A 20,901-nucleotide genomic window follows, 5' to 3' on the forward strand; every position below is an offset into this window, starting at 1 on the left:
TAAAATGCATAGAGGGGACTGGATAACTCAGGATTGGTGAGAGATCTGGGTCACAGGTTTGAATATAACCCAAGTCAATGGATGATGGTGTTTTGATGGTCTGGCTTAAATAAGATGGTTGTGTCAGTCCAGATCCTTTGAGTCCACACTCAGCTCACAAAAACCCAAACCAAAATATACACCCCCTTTTTCTTTTTTTTTTCTTTTTTTGCAAACACTGAATGAGCATGGAAATGACCTACTTTTTCCACACCTTCAGAACAGGGTTTAGTCATATTTAATCCATCAAAACTTGTATATTGAAACCTAGTATCCAAATATTTTATTAAATGAAAAATTTCAAGTTATGATGAACAGTACATAATCTTCCCTAGTTCTCTCCCTTCTTCATTGCTACAACAGTAAGCTTATTATTATTATTATTTCTAATATAAGCTTGCCTGGAGCCCCAATCCTTGTTGCTCTAGGCACTCTACTAAACACAGCAGAAACGAATGTTCCTGTTACAAAGACTTCACACAGTCTTCTGCTGTAAAGTCTCTCCATCTGCATGTGACAGTATGGGGAAAAGTTGTGCTGCTGCCACTGCTGCTGCACTTGTTCTATTGATACATGCAGAGATCCACAGAAGACCTCAACTTTTGACACCTTTCATGACTATTAAATTCACTTTTAAGCAAAAGACATTTGTAAGACTTCCATATCTTTATCGCTTGATAACAGGTTTCAGAGGGGTAGCCGTGTTAGTCTGTATCACTAAAAACTGGAAACCTACTGACCTTCATACTTACCTACATGCCTCCAGCTTTCATCCAGACCACATCCATTCTCTACAGCCAAGCCCTCAGATACAACCGCATTTGCTCCAATCCTTCAGACAGAGACGAACACCTACAGGATCTCTATCATGGATTCTTAAAACTACAATACCTACCTGGGGAAGTGAAGAAACAGATTGACAGAGCCAGAACGGTACCCAGAAGTCACCTGCTACAAGACAGGCCCAACAGAAAGGAAGTAACAGAACACCACTAGCCATCACCTACAGCCCCCAACTAAAACCTCTCTAGAGCATCAAGGATCTACAACCTATCCTGAAGGACGATCCCTCACTCTCACAGACCTTGGGAGACAGGCCAGTCCTCGCTTACAGGCAGCCCCCCAACCTGAAGCAAATACTCACCAGCAACTGCACACCACACAACAGAAACACTAACTCAGGAACCAACCCCGTTGACAACTCTGTCTGCATATCTATTCAAAGGACACCATCATAGGACCCAACCATCAGGGGCTCGTTCACCTGCACATCTACTAATGTGATATGCCATCATGTGCCAGCAATGCCCCTCTGCCATGTACGTTGGCCAAACCAGACAGTCTCTAAGGAAAAGAATCAATGGACACAAATCAGACATCAAGAATTGTAACATTCAAAAATCAGTATGAGAGCACTTCAATTTCCCTGGACACTCAACAGACTTAAAAGTCGCCATTCTTCAACAAAAAAAACTTCAAAAACAGACTTCAACAAGAAACTGAAGAACTGACATTAATTTGCAAACTTGACACCATCAGATTAGGCCTGAATAAAGACTGGGAGTGACTGGGTCACTATAAAGTAATTTTCCCTCTGACACTTTCTTGTCAATTGCTGGGAATGGGCCACATCCACCCTGATTGAATTGGCCTCATTAGCATTGACCTCCAACTTGGTAAGGCAACTCCCATCTTTTCATGTGCTGCATATTTATACCTGCTTACTGCATTTTCCATTCCATGCATCTGATGAAGTGGGTTATATCCCATGAAAGCTTATGCCCAAATAAATTTGTTAGTCTCTAAGGTGCTGCAAGGACTCCTCATTGTTTTTATAGCTTGAGTGGCTCTTTCAACACAACATGAGACTAGAGGGCCAAATGCAGTAGGCTTTCACATCTGAAGAGCTGAATTCAAATTAAAAAGAGCAAATTTGAAAGTTTTATAGTCTCATTCATCCTCTTGAAGAAAATATTTACAACACAAGACACCAACATCCAGAATTCACAAAAAAGTCAGAAGAAAGTTCATTCCTACAACACAGATTATATGGTAGGGATTTTTTAGGAAGCTTGTACTTTACCTGTCTATTATTCCTGGATCTATTCACTAGTATTGTCACTTTCACTCTCAAGAAAAATAATAATAATGTAGAAGTAGCTAGTTAATTGGAAACATCTGCACAATCACAATACGACGAGAGTACAGAAAACCCTTCTAGCTAGTTCTTAAGAAAAATATTGCTTCTTTCGACAGACTCCCTGACCCAATATCAGTGAAAATTCAGATTGTGCATTTACTGTCCAAGTTAATTACCTGACAAAGAACGTAACAAGGTTGCCATAGAGAAATTGAAAAGTGGTGAATTGGCAGGTAAAAATATCCCCTGAATCTATAAACAATAAATTGTTTTGTATTTAAGCAATTTTCCCTTCGTTAATCTGTTAAAGCAATTGTTGGAGCACTGTTAATTATTAAAAGTGCCTTCCCCAGCTAATGCTGTTTGTTTTTCTTTCAATTACAAATCACACAGTATGATGTGCATAAAAGAATTATTGTATGCATGCAACTCACATGCCACACTGAGGAAGATGCATTTCCCCTTTTAATGTTATTTTTCAATTGAGTAACATGGTAGCAGCAAACAGAGATGTGCAGGTACAGCAATGAAAATATTCACTATCTAAGGAGCGTTAGGGTACAGTGGCCCATGAATGCTCTTTGTAGATTGTTTGGCCATATTGCAGTTCAGAGAGAGAAATAAGTTTTAATACAATCAAAATATATATATATATATATATATATACACACCAGAGACTCAGCAAGCAAATGTGAAACTGAACAAATAACTTAAGAACAAAAGAATAGCCATAGTGGGTCAGACCAAAGTTCCATCTAGGCCAGTATCCTGTCTTCCAACAGTGGCAAATGCCAGGTGCCCCAGAGGGAATGAACAGAACAGGTAGTCATCAAGAGATCCACCTCCTGTCGCCCATTCCCAGCTTTGGCAACAGAAGTAAGGGACACCATCCCTGCCCATCCTGGCTAATAGCCACTGGTGGACCTATCCTCCATGAATTTATCTAGTTCTTTTTTGAACTCTGTTATAGTTGTGGCCTTCACAATATCCTCTGGCAAAGAGTTCCACAGGTTGACTGTCCATTGTGTGAAGAAATACTTCCTTTTCTTTGTTTTAAATCTGCTGCCTATTAATTTCATTTGGGGACCTCTAGTTGTTGTGTTATGATAAGGAGTAAATAACACTTCCTTATTTGCTTTCTCCACACCAGTCATCCTTGGTAGATGAATCCAAATTAAAGTCCAGGGCTCATTTAATTTTTCAAAGATAATGGAAAATCCAGGAGTGTCACTTTATAGTTGTTGCCCTATACTGGACTGCTTTTTTATTTTTGCTCACAGAATCATCAGAATCATAGAATATCAGGGTTGGAAGGGACCTCAGGAGGTCATCTAGTCCAACCCCCTGCTCAAAGCAGGGCCAATCCCCAATTTTTGCCTCATATACTAGTAGAATTAAAAATTGATAGAAAACTATAATAACCTCTATCATACCCCCCTTGGTTGTCCTCTTCCAAGCTGAAAAGCCCCGGTTTTATTAATCTCTCCTTGTATGGATGCTGTTCCAGGCCCCTAATAATTTCTGTTGCCCTTTTCTGAACCTTTTCCAATTCCAACAGCTCTTTTTGAGATGGGGCGACCACATACACATGCAGTATTCAAGATGTGGGTGTACCAACATATGACAAACTGTACACATATCAAACCCAAACACTCAAGGAGGCGTAGCTTCTAAGCCTTGAAAATATTACTATACTTTTCAAAGGACTCCTGATTGACATACTCAGTTTGCTCCCCTTCTACTCAGCTTATCTACGTTCAATATAGTGGTCATCAGCAACTCAGTTTCCCTTTGCGGGCAGAGTAATTCAAGACAGACACCTTAAATAACCCAGGATTACACTCTGAGCTGGGGTAGGATTTCATTAGAATCTGAGTTGGTATTGAATTAATGGTGCCCTTTTTAATACCAATTTGTGCACATGCTACTAAGACATCCACACTCCACAATCAGACCTTGCTTGTCTACCCTACAAAATTAAGTCAACTTTATCTAATTCGACCTCAAGCCTCCAAATTAATTGAGTCAATTGTGCGTGGCCACACCATGCTCATTGTCTCGATGGAGTGCATCCTCACTAGCAGTGCCTGCATCGATGCACAAAGCAGTGCATCATGGGTAGCTATCCGAAAGTGCAACTTGCCGCAGTGTGTTTTGGGAAGTTTGTGCAATGCCTCATGGGACCAAAACATTGCCGCAGGGGAGAACAGGAATATTGCTTTGGCATCCCATGATGCACTGTGCTCAATGGCAAACAACCCAGTGGGTTGTGCACCTTAAAACCGCCACGTATATGCCATAACCCCAGAAGCATGGAGCCTGCTCAGTTGTGCACTCTTGCTGTGAGCAACTCAAACACCTCGCACCTTCTCCTGCAGTATTTCCAGAGCCAAAGTAGGGTCCGCTGTGCGGAACATAGTGATGTCTTGCAAGCAGCCCTGCTGCAAGCCATTGAAAAAAAAAAAACAATTCACAGTTGCTGCTGGCCATCACAGAGCAGCTGCACTCTGAGCGCTGTTTCTGGTCCCATGAAATGAGCACTGACTGGTGGGACCGCATCATTTTGAGGGTATGGGATGATGAGCAGTGGCTGCAGAACTTTCGAATGTGGAAGGTCACCTTCCAGGAACCTTGTGCAGAGCTTTCCCCCTGCCCTGCAATTCAGCAACACAAAAATGAGAGCTGCTCTGACAGTGGAGAAGCGAGTGGCAATCGCTATTTGGAAGCTTGCAACACCAGACAGTTACTGGTCAGTGAGGAATCAATTTGGAATAGGAAAATCAACCGTGGAAGCGGCTGTGCTCCAAGTGAGCAGGACCATTAATCAACTTCTGCTATGAAGGGTAGTGAGCCTGGGAAATGTGCAGGACATAGTAAATGGTTTTCCTGTGATGGGATTTCCTAATTATGGTGGGCTGATAGATGGCCTGTATATCCCCATCTTCGCACCAGACCACCCTGCCACAGAGTACATAAACTAAAAGGGAACGGTGTTGCAAGTGCTGGTGGCTCACAGGGGGTGTTTCACCGACATCAACATAGGATGGTCAGGAAAGGTTCATGACGTGCACATCTTTAGAAACTCGCAACTGTTCAAAAAGCTGCAATCTGGGACTCATTCCAGACCACAAAATGAACATTGACAACGTTGAGATGCCTATATTATCCTGGGGGACCCAGCCTACCCCTTGCTCCCATGGCTAATGAAGTCATACACCAGCTGTCTGGACAGCAGTAAGGAACAGTTCAACTATAGGCTCAGCAAGTGCAAAATGGTGGTTGAATGTGCCTTTGGTCGTTTGAAAGGGCGCTAGAGAAGTTTACTAACAAGGCTGGACCTTAAGAAGAGAACATCCCCATGGTTATCGCTGCCTGCTGTGTGCTCCATAGTATCTGTGAAAAAAGTGGAGAAATTTTCCGCCAGGGTGGGCAGTTGAGAGAGATTGCATGGCAACCATTTTTGAGTATCCAGACACCAGGGCAATAAGAAGAGCACAAGGTGTGCTCAGTATCCTCAAGGCTTTGAAAAGCTGTTTCAAGACACAGTAATGTGAGCTGCTTGTCTGCATTTTGCCTTCCCAAACTTTCACCTACCTTGTATCACTATCCCTGTAAAGCCAACCCCCCACCCCCAAGCCCACTGCTTCTACTAAAAAACAAAAACAAAAAACAAACATTTATTTCTCAAATCTATTTACTTTATTTAACATAAAGAAAGAGGGGAAATGGGGAAAAAAGGTAATTTGGGGAAAAGGGGTTGTAAAGGTGGAATGGGAGAAACATTTGCAGCTGTGTAACATAATACCACATTCCAGACCATTAAAGGTCTGTGAATGTTCCTTGTATCCTCCCCCTAAGTTAAGTGAAAGGGATAATGGACTTTTCGCCCATGCCTCAGGGAACACTTCGGGGAGGGTGATTCTGTGCCAGGCGATGCTGGCTGGCTGTCCACCAGGGTATGCAGAGTAACTCTACCCTCCTGCTTCTGTTCCTGCAGTTCAACCAGATGCCTCAACATGTCTGCTTGTCCCTCATAATCCAAAGCATCTCATCCTGCGCCGCATGCTCTTGCTCATTGGAAGCTTCCTGCTCTCCAGCCTCCACACTGTCAGCTCTCTGTCAGCTGTCCTGGAGATGTTCATTATCTTGGTGAACATGTCTTCCTGCATTCTGTCTCCTTCTAATCAGCGAAAATTTGCTTTCAGGTGTTGATGACATGCCCAAGGACACATTTTCAGCTGTCAGTCATGGGGAAAAAAATAAAATAAAGGAGCCATTGTACATTAATAAAGTGTTTCCATAGCAAGGCCATTTTCATTTTTAAAAAACAAACAAAAACAAAAAACCCCACACCTTACACTAGGTGCAAGCCATAACAGTCAGAATCAGTAACCATTCATGTGCCGTTTTGCTGCTCCAGCCATGGTGAGTAGGCCCCTGGGGTCATGGGTGACCGCATTTTTAATGACGTTTATGGCAGGCTCATTTCGGGAGCAGAGGTAGCTAGTCAAACAATGGCCCTTCCCCATAGCACCACGGAAAGCTGTTTACGAATGGGGGTGGGGGGGAAAGAGAAGGGGTGTTCGTGTTTTCATTCCCAAATTGCAGAATCTCTCATGTGGGGCCCCAGTCCCTTATCAGCCACTTTAAACTACTTGCCAACCTATGCCAAGCACAGTAAAGGCATAGTAGCAATCACATGGTTTGGCAATCTGGAATGTGTGTGGGAGGGTCTACATACCATTTTTTCACTTGTAAGAGCACTTTTAATGAGAACTTTCCCCGTTTCCCCTAGGCGACCCTAAGTGATATCAGTTTCCTGAGGGTAACAGAGGCGGAAAGGAAGGAGATGCTGCAAGCGTTTGGGTATAGACCCAGTCCTTATGCTGCTATGCTGTGTATGCCAGCAGAATTAATTCAGGAGTTACACAGAAAAGTGTCCTACCCTGGTGGAAAAAATAAGACTGCCCTGCCCAGAAACCTGCTGCAAAGGACTGCAGAGTACCTTCATGAAAGTTTCCTAGAAATATCCATGGAGGATTCCTAGGCTATCCCAGTCCACAAAAAAAACAGTCTTTTCTGGGGGCCATCCTCTGCCAGGCTGGAGCAGCCTCTTGTAAGCAGAGAAGCACAGCACCTCGTTTTTTTCTTCACAGTAAACATGCAATACCACTGAATGTGCATGCCCACTAAAGTTTTACTGGATTTTGATTGTAACTGTATACTCATAAGAGGTGCCTTCCCCAGCATCACAGTTGGCCACTGTGATGTCCTGCAACCTACAGGGCTCCAGCATTAAAAATATTTCCTGGCTCTCGGGGAGAATGGATCCAGTGCTCGCCTATCTCCCATTCTCCTCCTCCTCCTCCTCATCCACCATATTGTCCTCTTTGTTGTCCCTAGACACTCTCACTTGTGAGGTGTCCATATTGCTTGTAGGGGTGTTGGTAGGGTCACCCCCGAGAATTGCATGCAGCTAGTTGTAGAACCGGCATGTGTGGGGTTCAGCACCAGAACGACTGTTCACCTCTCTTGCCTTCTGGTACGTTTGGCAAAGTTCTTTTATTTTCATATGGCACTGCTGTGTCCCTCATATAGCCCTTCTCCCCCATTCCACGAGCGATCGTTGCATAGGCATCAGTGTTTCTTCTGCTGGATCGGAGCTCTGCCTGCACAGACTCTTCTCCCCATACAGCGATGAGATCCACCACCTCCTGTGCAGACCAGGCCGGAGTGTGTTTGGGGCGTGTAGTCTCCATGATCAGCTGTGCTCAAACTGGCATGCTCCCAATGCTGATCAAACAGGAAATGGGAAATCAAAAATTTCCAGGGCTTTAACAAGGGAGGGGCTGTTTCCGGTGTACCTGGCTGCAGTGCAGCAGAGTTGAGAATGATCTCCAGAGGAGCATTATGAGACACCACCTGGGGGCCAATTAAGTCGAATTACACAACGCCTCGCAGTCAACCCATGAAAACCAAATTAAGCGCTACATCTCTCACAGAGGTGGATTACTGAAGTTGACATTAGAGGTGACTTAGGTCAGCAGAAAGGACCTGGTAGCTTAGACACAAACATTAACAGGTTGACTTAAGGCAGCTTCCTTCGACCTAACTTTTCAGTGTAGACCAGGCCTCAGTGTGTTTTGAAAACACCTCTTTAGGGATCCTTACTGTAGCAAAGAATTAGGGAACTGGTAGCTAGACTTAACCGAGTAAAAAGTTCCCTTTACTTTTTGACAGAGTCTAGGAACAGGACTGTTTTCAAAATGCTGTTAATCTAAACCCCATTTCAAATAAAGCAAATTGAAGTTGATACACACTAGGCCACCACTAGAGGATCATCTGCCTTACAGGAAAAACTGTTTCCAGAAATAAAAATTTGCAATAGTGCAAACAAGGCAAGACAGATAATCCCAGAACGTACTCTGGGTTGGGCCTGTTTGGAAATTCAGAAATGTGTTCTGTGAACATGAGCATCCAGGACCCAATTAAATGTTCATTAAAGTCAGTGAAGGTTCTGGTTGCGTCTCCAAATATTGCATAACTCAAATTCAATGGGAAATTTATTTATTTTAATGACTAAATTATGCAATATGTGCGCCTATTTGAAAAATGTTTTAGTCATCCATGGTATGTTGAAAACATGAACAAAACTCACAGCACAATCCCCTCAACACCTCTCTATAAAACACACTGCCACCATTCACTTATTAAACAAAACCAACTCCCCTATTCTCCAGTCGACAATCTCAGCTCCCAGTCATGTCCCTCCCCCTCTAAGGGTTAAGTAAAAAGGACGTCTTACAGCATGCCTAGGAGTCTCATGAACTCAGGTGTCAAATATGAAGGGAAGGGTAACCACCTTTCTGTATACAGTGCTATAAAATCCCTCCTGGCCAGAGGCAAAACCCTTTCACCTGTAAAGGGTTAAGAAGCTAAGATAACCTCACTGGCACCTGACCCAAAATGGCCAATGAGGGGACAAGATACTTTCAAATCTGGAGGGGGGAGAACAAAGGGTCTGTCTGATGCTTTTGCCGGGAAGAGATCAGGAATGCAGACTTACAACTCCTGTTAAGTTAGTAAGTAATCTAGCTAGAAATGCATTAGATTTCCTTTTGCTTAATGGCTGGTAAAATAAGTTGTGCTGGATGGAATATATATTCCTGTTTTTATGTCTTTTTGTAACTTAAGGTTTTGCCTAGAGGGATTCTCTACGTTTTGAATCTGATTATCCTGTAAGGTATTTACCATCCTGATTTTACAGAGGTGATTCTTTTACCTTTTCTTTAATTAAAATTCTTCTTCTAAGAACCCGATTGATTTTTTCATTGTTCTTAAGATCCAAGGGTTTGGGTCTGTGTTCACCTGTACAAATTGGTGAGGATTCTTATCAAGCCAGGAAAGGGGTGTAGGGCTTGGGGGGATATTTTGGGGGAAGACATCTCCAAGTGGGCTCTTTCCCTGTTCTTTGTTTAAAACACTTGGTGGTGGCAGCATACGGTTCAAGGACAAGGCAAAGTTTGAACCTTGGGGAAGTTTTTAACCGAAGCTGGTAAGAATAAGCTTAGGGGGTCTTTCATGCAGGTCCCCACATCTGTACCCTAGAGTTCAGAGTGGGGAAGGAACCTTGACATCAGGCTATTCTGGAGTAATTTGGGGAGCCATTTTCAAAAATGAGAAGGAAAACATTTCACAGAAAACACATTCAGTTATCGGCCCTCTGTCTTTTACATCAAAGGGGATCAAGCTCAAGTGCCCTCATTTATCACTACTGTGATGGTGTATCAATGGCAGAGATGGTCTCTCAAGCAGACATGTCTCAAGCCATTTAGTATTTTATAGGTTAAAACCACCACCTTAAATCCACCCAGAAACCAACAGGCAGCCAGCACAGATTACAGAGTACTGCTTATATAAGCTCACACTAAGAAGCACCACTTAATCAGGCAGCTGCAAAGCGCACTGATTTTAGTCAGGCAAGGATTTCACCCTATATGTATCTAATTTCAACATGTAATACAGTCACTATTAAAGACCTGCACAGCTAAAATGGGAGAAAGAGAGGCTCGAGAAACCCCAGGCAGGGGTTTAAAATAATGATTATGGGGAGCAAGGAGCCAATCAGCAGCCATCTCCTTCCGGCTGCCCAACAGGTGGCACAGCATTCATGGACAGAAGGCCCCTTTCATTCTAAAGTGGTCTGGCACCTTGCAGATCTAATCAACTCTCTCACCTGTTAAAATCAGGTAGCACTGTTTGCTACAAATAATTATGAAACAAACCAAACAGTTGTTTTTATAGGGGCACTCACTAGTGACTTAATGTTTTTCTTATTATTTCTAATGCAAAATCATTTTTGGAATTTATATTTCAATCAGATTCTATCACCGTGAGCTGAAACTTGTCATGCAAAGTTTCAGAATCTAGAAATGATGTTTTCCCCTACTCAGTCAAAATTCAGTTTGCCTTGTTGAGTTTACTGTATGTATACTGCATATTAAAAATAGCTTGCTATGGTTTGGGGGGATTTTTTTTAGAATTAAGAAATGAAATGTAACATTAATTTGTCTAAAGAAATTAGACAGTGTTCAAATTTCTACTGGGATTTAATCAAAAAATCAGTTACTGTAACTATCAGTTAAACATTGTTTGTCTATTGTTTATGTAAGTGCATATAATACAAATAACCTGATATGTATTTTCTCCTAGAAACACTTTACGATGCCCCCCGCCCCCATTCTACCTCAATTATTGTGTATAGCTCTCTTCCTCACCTAGATTCCACATTCCATAGCAACTTTCTCATATCCCACCCACCTCACAAACTCAGACTTTAGATGATCATGATGGTCCCTTCTGGCAGTAGTGTGGCCACAGAACTTCACCCACCCACTCCTGCAATACACCCATAACCGTTGGCTGAGTTACTTAAGACCTTAAATCATGATTTAAAAAAATTCAAGTTACAGAGAATCCACAATTTACACTAGTTTAAAATCTGCAAGTGACCCATGCACCATGCTTCAGAGGAAGGCAAAAAATCCCAGGATCTCTGCCAATCTGACCTGGGAGGAAATTCCTTCCCAACCCCTAATATGACAATCAGTTAGACCCCGAGTATGTGGACAAGACCCACTGGCCAGACACCTAGAAAAGAATTCATGTGATTGTCTCTCAACTTCAACTCTCTTAATTGCAAAATGATTTTTAATCACAAAAACTTCATTTAAAGTTAACAAAAACTCACACACACACACACTATGGAAGAAGCATTTTTTTTAAAAAAAAATAAGCACATTCCTCCGTGTTGTCATAGCATCTCTTCCCCTCTAAGTCTCCTCTCTTTCTATCCACCTCTTGTGTGTATGCATCCGATGAAGTGAGCTGTAGCTCACGAAAGCTCATGCTCAAATAAATTGGTTAGTCTCTAAGGTGCCACAAGTACTCCTTTTCTTTTTGCGAATACAGACTAACACGGCTGTTACTCTGAAACCTCTTGTGTGTAACTCTCATTAAAGTCCCTTCACTGTGAACATGCTATTGTAGCTATCAGGAAAGAAGTCTCAGTCTCTAAAGTGCTCTGTTTTAGCAATTCAAAAAGCAAAGTTTAGTCGCTCTCACTCTCCTACTAGCATGCTTTGGAGCAAAATACAAGAACTGGATTAGATGGACAAGGGAACATGCAGTTGTCTAGTCCTTGTTTTCATACAAGAAGTTTAAGGGTTGAAAATGTCTAATGGCTGGACTGTTTTGTTTGCCTCATCTCACTCAAATGTTCAAAAACTGATCACTGTACTACAGCATTTTTACAACTCCTCTCCATCCATGCCACCCTCAACCTAAGCACTGTTCTTGCAAACTAAAGAAGGGACTCCCCTACATTTCTATACTACAATATAGTGGACAAGCTTGTCAGAGTCCTTTGACAACAGAAAGCATCAAGAGGGCTCAACTGTCAACTTTTGAAGTGATTTCCCAAGTCTGAACAATGCCAAAATAGCTCCCAAAACATTTTTATCCAGCAATCTTCATAAATCTGACTCACAGTGGTTGCCCTAAGGTTCCATTTGGCTTTCTCACCATGATTGCAGAGAGATGCTGTGGAGCGTGCTCAGTGCAGGTGGAGTGTCCAAAATATTCAGCAGCAAACCTCTGGCAAGATCTACTGAGCGTAATTAAGACTACAAATATTGATTCTCAATTGCTTATAACTCAGCCAAATCTGAATGGATTTTTTACAAGGACAGCTAAAGCATCTAACTCTAGACCCGTCTTCCTTCCAAGTTCCTCTGCAGAATGCCCCAAGGGTCGGTCCTGGGGCCGGTTTTGTTCAATATCTTTATTAATGATCTGGAGGAGGTTGTGGATTGCACCCTCAGCAAGTTTGCAGATAAAAAACTGGAAGGAGTGGTAGATATGCTGGAGGGTAAGGATAGGATACAGAGGGACCTAGACAAATTAGGGGATTGGGCCAAAAGAAATCTGATGAGGTTCAACAAAGACAAGTGCAGAGTCCCGCACTTAGGACAGAAGAATCCCATGCACCACTACAGACTAAGGACCGCATGGCTAGGCAGCAGTTCTGCAGAAAAGGACCTAGGGGTTACAGTGGACGAGAAGCTGGATAATGAGTCAACAGTGTGCCCTTGTTGCCAAGAAGGCGAATGGCATTTTGGGCTTTATAAGTAGGGGCACTGCCAGCAGATGGAGGGACATGATTGTTCCCCTCTATTCAACATTGGTGAGGCCTCATCTGGAGGACTGTGTCCAGCTTTGGGACCCACACTACAAGAAGGCTGTGAATAAATTGGAAAACGTCCCGCGGAGGGTAACAAAAATGATTAGGAATACATGACTTATGAGGAGAGGCTGAGGGAGCTGGGATTATGTAGTCTGCAGAAGAGAAGAATGAGGGGGGATTTGATAGCTGCTTTCAACTACCTGAAAGGGGGTTCCAAAGAGGATGGATCTAGACTGTTCTCAGTGGTAGCAGATGAGAGGACAAGGAGTAATAGTCTCAAGTTGCCGTGGGGGAGGTTTAGGTTGGATATTAGGAAAAACTTTTTCACTAGGAGGGTGGTGAAGCACTGGAATGCGTTACCTAGGGAGGTGGTAGAATCTCCTTCCTTTGAGGTTTTTAAGGTCAGGCTTGGCAAAGCCCTAGCTGGGATGATTTAGTTGGGGACTGGTCCTGCTTTGAGCAGGGGGTTGGACTAGATGACCTCCTGAGATCCCTGATATTCTATGATTCTATGAAATCATGGAAGTGTTTGACCTCTATAAAATTTATAATAAAAAAACAAAACAAAAAAAACAACCCTTGACAAATATTTATAATGGGAAGTGTTAAACAACCTTATATAGGTTACTACTGCCCTCCCATTATTTTCTCCCGAAATAATTATGGATATAATAATTGGAATGCTACCTTTCCCATTGTGGTCCTGTTTTAAATCTACCAGAGTAACACCAAAAAGACTTTACAATTTCATAAAGGTTTAGAGTTATTATTTTTAAAAAGGAATATTATACATTTTAAAGCGTTTACAATGGTAATACATTTTTAATAGGATAATTTCTTACCTTGATCAAATGGTTTACCCGGACTCCATGTGCGGAAATAATCATCCTGGAAGGGGAAAAACAGCCTACATTTAACATGACATAAGAAATCAATGCATACATACAAAAAAGGAATGCAAAATGCAGAAGATATATATACAAACCTCTACTTCCTGCAAGGGGCAAGCAATAAAAAAAAAAAAAGTTATAGTTATCAAAACAGAACACACTGCTTGCTTGGAATAGAAAGCAAGCATACAATACAATTCACATGCCATTTCAAGCATTAACTGAAACAGATGATGTATACTATTATGAAAAGCAAGAAAATACAACAGCCATGTGCAGGTTTTACTTCTGCTTATAAAATGTTACAGTAATTATGATGTGAATCTAAAATATGTTTCTATAATGTTAACAAACAAGCTTATTGAATAAAATAAACCAGAATGTTACACTAATACTGAACTTGTCAAAAGCTAAGTTCTCAAGTTATCATGAATAGAAAAGTAGTCTATAACAAACATTTCCAAATTATACAGGAGTTGTACATAGAGATTTTTCTCCAAGAATATACCAATCACTCGATACTCTCAAGCACTCCATTTCCATTTAACAAATAATCAGCCGAACCATTAAGACTGACTCCTGATTAAATCATGTTTGTATTTGCCTATGTGCATGAGAATAAAAACTAATATTCAAACATCTTTACTGTAAAACTTTAAGATGTTTAGTAATAAATAACAAATTTGCAACTGTAGTAGGAAGAGAGCCTGAGACATAAGCCCTGTATCATAGGTCTGGTATGAGGCAGAACCTGCTTACAGAATTTGGCAAGAACAAGGTTGATATTGAAAAAATACACATTTCTAAGAAGTGCTAGCCACAGAGAACTCACACAAACATCCCAATATTAAGTGGTACCAGAACATCCCAATACCAAGGATGGTACAAAAACGTTCCCCAAGAATAAAAGAAACACACTGACCCTTCCTAAAAAGATAAGGTCAGGATGACAGTATACAGTAAAAACGTTTTAATTAAACCATCATGTACAAGGTAATGGGTAATAATTAGCCACATTAGGGGGCAGTAACTAACTATGTTAGAGAGGCAGAACTAACTTGTTTGTATCAGGGTATAAAGATGTATTTCAGAGGAAGTATTTTTCTTTGGCCTAGGGAGAAACAAAGTTCTGCCATTCACTGAGCTCGTTCATTGTTACAGGCACACATGTATTAGCGGTCCGGTAAAGTCTGCGGAATACTAGTACTGTGCTTTGTTGACAATAAACCTGGCTAGGTGCCTTTGTCCCTTAATGAATCTTGTGGTAATTGGGCGGTTCACTCGAGGTCTGCCATACCAGCTGTTTGCACAGGGGTGGGGCAGCACAGAGAGGAAACACACACATGCAGCCAAGCATCTAACCACAACAACAATACATACCAATAGCTTAATTCTTTGATGTACCCACTGACACTAGAGATACAAGATGAAGATTGGGAAAACTGATGGAATCTCAGAAATATATTCAATTCTACTTTATGCCTTTTCTAGAATAATCTCAAATAGATTTTACCGGACATCAGAACGTCTACATAAAGTTTATTTACTATGATTAGTTAACTGTTGGATAAATTACCAACCAGCAACTCTATTCTCCCCCCCCCCTTTTTTTTTTAATAAACAAAAACTACAAAAGCTTGTCCAGATCTTTTCATAACACTGGAAATAAAGAGACATGCCTTTACGCAAAAGTTTCTGTGCTGAGATTCTCTAGCAAACACCAAGCAATTGGTACTGAAATCTCAATTAGAGGCAAAATGTATATTACAACTGTCCATATCTTCATGATAAGTTAAAGAGTTATCAAATACAGCTTTAAGGGAGAAAATATATTTGCATAGGTGAGGAAATAGTGAAAAATACACTAAAATTTGGTTTCACATAGATGCAAAAAAGCGGTTGTAGTATAAAACAGATCTTTCATGCATGGTGTTAATAAACCTTATTTTTACAATACATTTGTATCATATACACTGAGTTCATGATCCTATGCTGAGCCACGCCAACCTTGGAATGGGAAAAAAAAAAGAACAGAACCTTAAAGTGGGAAGCACTCCTCTACCCTAATGTTGATGGTTGTGACTGTTGTACAAGTTAACAGTCTCTGCACTGTAGTATACTTTTGTTTGCCTGCCTTTGTTCCATTCTTGAAAAAAAAAATACAGCAATATAAAATGGGAGAAAATAAAACAATGTTATAAAAGCTTATGAAAGCTGAACAGAAATGATAAATGATAGTTGTTTTTCTGGTTGTATTCCTCCTTATCAAAGTGTGGATTCTCTATTTTCTGTCTATATCAGGGATCTCAAACTCGAATCACCACGAGGACTAGTACATTGGCCCGAGGGCCGCATCACTGACACACCCCCACCGCTGCTCCGCCCCCACTCCACCCCTTCCATGAGGCCCTACCCCTGCCCTGCCTCTTCCCACCCCAATCCAACCCCTTCCCCAAAGTCCCCACTCCAACTCCACCCCCTCCCTGCCCCTATTCCAACCCCTTCCCCAAATCCCCGCCCGGCCCCGCCTCTTCTCCGCCTCCTCCCCTGCGCGCACAGTTCCCCGCTCCTCCCCCCTCCCTCCTGGAGAGTGCTCAGCGCCTGGAGGTAGGCAGAGGAGTGGGGACACAGCACGCTGGGGGGAGGGGAGCTTGGCGGGCTGCCGAAAATAACCCTATGGGCCATGTGTTGAGAGCCTTGGTCTATATAATGTTCATTATAAAAGTTGAAGGAGTACTCAATGTAAATGATGATCAATGAATCAGCTGAACAGAGGAATACATATAACAAACTTTAAGTACATCATTTCTGTGATTAACTTGTAACATATCAGGCTGGTGAGATTGCAACTTAGTTTCCCTTCAATTCTTCAACAGAAAACTTGGACCGCTGAAGTCAAGGGGACTTTTGCCAATGAGTTCAGTGAGGCCAGAATTTCATCCTTAGTGTTGCATCTTACAGTTTATTCAATAAGTCTCCGATCAGACATACATGGGTGGACCTTTGTGCTGTGCCACATTAACTTCAAATAGGTTCAGCTGTGTGGAGCTAGGACCTAGCATATTAGGAAAGTTCCAGAAGTCAAAAGTAATTTTGTAGGTAATGTTACATTAAAAGAAAAATCTGAATAAGGTGCTAAAAATCTAAGGGCTAAAAATCAGTCTTTTCCAATTTAAAATTGCTGTGGGGCTATATGGTATATTTATGTGTATATATTTTACATAATACACACACACACACACACACACTAACAAAATGGTGTGTGTTCAAGGCATTTTTTTTTTCATTTTCTTTCTTTTATTTCTATGGTCTTCAAAGGTAAATTATTTAAAAAATTAACTTCCATCATTTATTTTCTGTATCTGATGCATTTTGTTAGCTATGATAAGACATAGCACTGACAAAAATAAATAAATAAAAAGTTTAAAAAATCCTCTTTTCTGAAATGCCTAAAATATTTACACCATTTTATGGACAGTCCACTGACTGTCAGATTTTTTTAAAAAATGAGAAATAAGATACTTTGCGTTCTGCAAACAAGAACATGTGAGTTACCTTATTTGCTGTTGCTTTCATTCATATACAATGTATATTAAACACAGTTGACTTTTGGCGATGGGAAGAGAAGACATTCTCAATCTGCATATCTGAAATTTTGTTTGCTAATTTGATATTTGCTAATTTAATCATTATAAAAGCAGAAAAAACGTTTGATGAAAGTGCTCATAAAAGCAACACAAAACATATTACTACTAGCATTTTTATTTCTTTATTTTTTTCTGAACACACTGCTTTACACCTGAAGGAATAAATGACATGGTAGACTAACTGGTATTTTCTTTTTATAAATCTCCACTTTATTGTAATACATTTAATTGAAAATTTGATTGGATTCAGATAATATTTTTATTACTAAGGTGCTGAAAAAACAGAATGATTATAATTAAGAAAATGCTCTATTCTGAAAAAGCAGACAAATGGAAGCAATGATAGCTACTTGTATGTTAACACTAACACCCAACTATTTCCCTAGAACATGGAACACTAACGTTAATCCAGAGAAATAGCAAAATACCCAAAATATATCGAGTCAACCATCTCAATCATACAACTGAATGAGTGCAGATTACCTATGCTTTTCTTTACAGTAAGTAGTAACACAGCAATTTCAACTACAGTAAATAATTAAGGAAGGGCATTTGTGCCAAAACATACCTCAGAAGTAGAAAACCTGTAAAAAGTTAACTTGTTAGTCAAAAACCTTATTTTTTCCTAAAGTAAACTATATGTGGTTCCAACCTACTAGAGTATATTCCATTGATATAATATACCTGTATTGCTTTTCCAAACCAATTATCACCAAAACAACCCTTACTAAAACACAAAATCCATTTAAAAATGGACATTTTTACAAGAAGGCCTATGTGCTATAAACACAAAATAAAAATGTTAACTAGTTATTAGATGAAGATTTTTGGTACTTGCTCAGTAAGTAGGAGTTCAACAAATATTTCATTGTTCCTAAAACTTGTAGTGTCAATCATCTTTATAATACTTTGACATGCTAGTCTTTTCAGAAATATTGCTTCCACCAAGAAGATTCTACATACTATAAAATTCAATTTGCTACTCAGTCAGCAAGAAAATATAATTTACTAAATCTCATTATTTCATAACTTTAATATAGTATAAAACTATAAATGGTCACACATATGGTTCATGTCTATAGTGAAGGTTGGCGATAATTATCTTAGGATTCTTCCTAACCGCAGTGTCCCCAGATAAGCTGTATATGCCAGAGGCTAATTTCTCAGGATTTTGGATCCAAGAATGAAATTAGACGAAGATACAACCTCTTTCTTCGTTGTCTTGTTCTTGTCCCTACATACCCCGAGCACATACAGGTGCAAGGTGAGGTCAGTTCTGAAACATGTCTGAGATTGCATTGTTTTTCCATCAGACACCTAGAGAATGTGTGTTTTCACAGTGACAGTCTCATTGAAACTGAAAGTGACACCTCCACAATTCTCTAAATTCCCATATACTTAAGATGACATACACTACCCATATTAGCCATAACTTTATAGACTTCAGTGGGACGACTAACATGCTTAAGAAGTTAGGGACCTGCTTAAGTACCTTGCTGAATCAGGATCATCATGATCTGGTGATCCTACAAATAGAAGTTTCTCTAAAATAAGTGTTTAACTGTAGGATGAAACCAATATATTTTGGGGCATTTCCCAAATGGCTTATCCTATTCAAAATGAACTATCCATTTAGGGTTAAACAAAAACAAAACAAAAACAAAAAAACCTAGGTAAGTTCATGGAGGATAGGTCAATCAATGGCTATTAGACAGGATCGGCAGGGATGGTGTCCCTAACCCCTGTTTGCCAGAAGTTGAGAATGAGCGACTGGGTATGGATCACTTGATGATTACTGTTGTGTTCATTCCCTCTGGGGCACCTGGCATTAGCCACTGTCGGAAGAGAGGACACTCAGCTAGACAGACCTTTGGTCTGACCCAGTATGGATGTTTTTATGTTCTTACGTGGTTTGATAATCAGATGGCCTTAACGAAAGTGTCTAAAAAAGGCAAAAAGCAGCTAACCAGATCATAAGGAAAGCATGTTCCTGCTCAATTCACTGTGGCTTGAAGATACGGCAAGGCAGATAAAATAACTCTCTATCCTCTGCCAATTGGCTCATGGGAGAAAAAATTCCTTCCTGACTCCCTGAACAGGCAATCAGTCAGACCCGCAGCCTCTGTCAGGCCAGATTCCCATTCCTGGTTCAGGTTGGTAGAGTGATCTGCTGGAACAGAGCCAAAAGAGGCTCCACCTGGCCCCAGTACTAGGCTAAATCCTACAAGCTGAAGAATGCTGGCTAATCAGCACCTCTCTCTACCAGCTAGACAATGGATGCCAGAGACTCCCAAGGAGAGGAGCTACTTAATGTCCCTTGGCAAGAGTCTCCCTCCCTTGCTACTGGGACCACCCCTCTTTCACCACCAGCCCCATCTATTTCTCCCACCTGGTTGATGTGGGTGGGTGACATTTTTGTTTCTCCTTTCTGGATTTTTCTGACAGGATAAGTATACAAGCAATTTATCTGACACACATTTCAGCAAATATAAAACCAACAGTTACATTTTGACTGACTCCCTTCCCCCCGCCCACCCCACCCCATTCTTGAAAAGCAATTGGTGCTCTCAAAAACAAAAAAAGTATCAAAATATACTAAAAGAGGACAAAGGCTACTGTAAAGACATTATTTATTAACAATCCTTTCAGTCGATTAACAGGCATGAAACATCCCTGAAAATACTATTAAAAAGTGCTTTATAATTCAAGCCACTTGCAGCAGAATCTTGACATGAAACCGGGACAGATGCCAATATTCCCTCTTCCGCAACTCTCCACCAATCCTGCAGGAACACTCACTTTCTTTTCAAAGTATTTGACAAACAATAGCTAATAAAACAACCCTGGGCACAATTTTCCTTCTCTCAGTCCTTTCCATGTCAGCCTTACTGCTTTCTACATCCCACTGTGAAGACTGTCTATCATCCATAGGGAGGGGGAGGATTCAATTCATTCATGCAGAACTGAAAAAGAACTGGGGCATCCTGTACTATAACATGCTTCTACCAAACACTGCTGAGAAGGGGTGAGGATGTTAACCCCAGAGTGTTTGAGGAAGTGTGGATGGAAGACCCTCTAGCAGCCTTAAAGACCTCCTCATAAGATGTGTGTGATCTCTTTGTGCACAATCACCACCGTTCTTTTCACCACCCATTCCTATTATATAAGGAAGAAGGTAGCGACCTCAGGGACGGAGACGTGGATAATTCCTTGAACTATCATGTTTGATAGAACATGTAACTGTAGTCTCATTGAGAACATGCCAAGTTCCCAGACTCCAATGGATAAGGAAGTTTCAAGTAGACAAAACACTTGCAGCAAGAAGAGGAAGAGACCTATCAGCTCTGAAGCTGAAAGTTTATTTTATAAGGATTTGTAGTACACGGCTAAAGATCATGAAAGGAACCTGCATATTCCCAGACGACTGATCAGAGTGGTAGT

The 20,901-nt window shown here is 40.9% G+C and overlaps 1 protein-coding gene across 11 annotated transcripts in view; it reads right to left on the reverse strand.

Moving 5' to 3' along the window:
• Window positions 1-20,901, reverse strand: part of SPOCK3 (SPARC (osteonectin), cwcv and kazal like domains proteoglycan 3) — a 387,711-nt gene that overhangs the window by 222,012 nt on the left and 144,798 nt on the right. For 6 of the 11 annotated variants that reach the window (XM_043545943.1, XM_043545939.1, XM_043545944.1 and 3 more), the window contains exon 3: window positions 13,766-13,811. In XM_043545943.1, the coding sequence (XP_043401878.1) occupies window positions 13,766-13,811 (46 nt within the window). Of the gene's footprint in view, window positions 1-13,765; window positions 13,812-13,908; window positions 13,918-20,901 lie in introns of all 11 variants that reach the window. The other 5 variants (XM_037897500.2, XM_043545940.1, XM_037897498.2 and 2 more) reach the window with 1 other exon arrangement.

This window comes from Chelonia mydas, chromosome 4 (genome assembly GCF_015237465.2).
Source record: "Chelonia mydas isolate rCheMyd1 chromosome 4, rCheMyd1.pri.v2, whole genome shotgun sequence".
Taxonomy (NCBI): Eukaryota; Metazoa; Chordata; order Testudines; family Cheloniidae; genus Chelonia; species Chelonia mydas.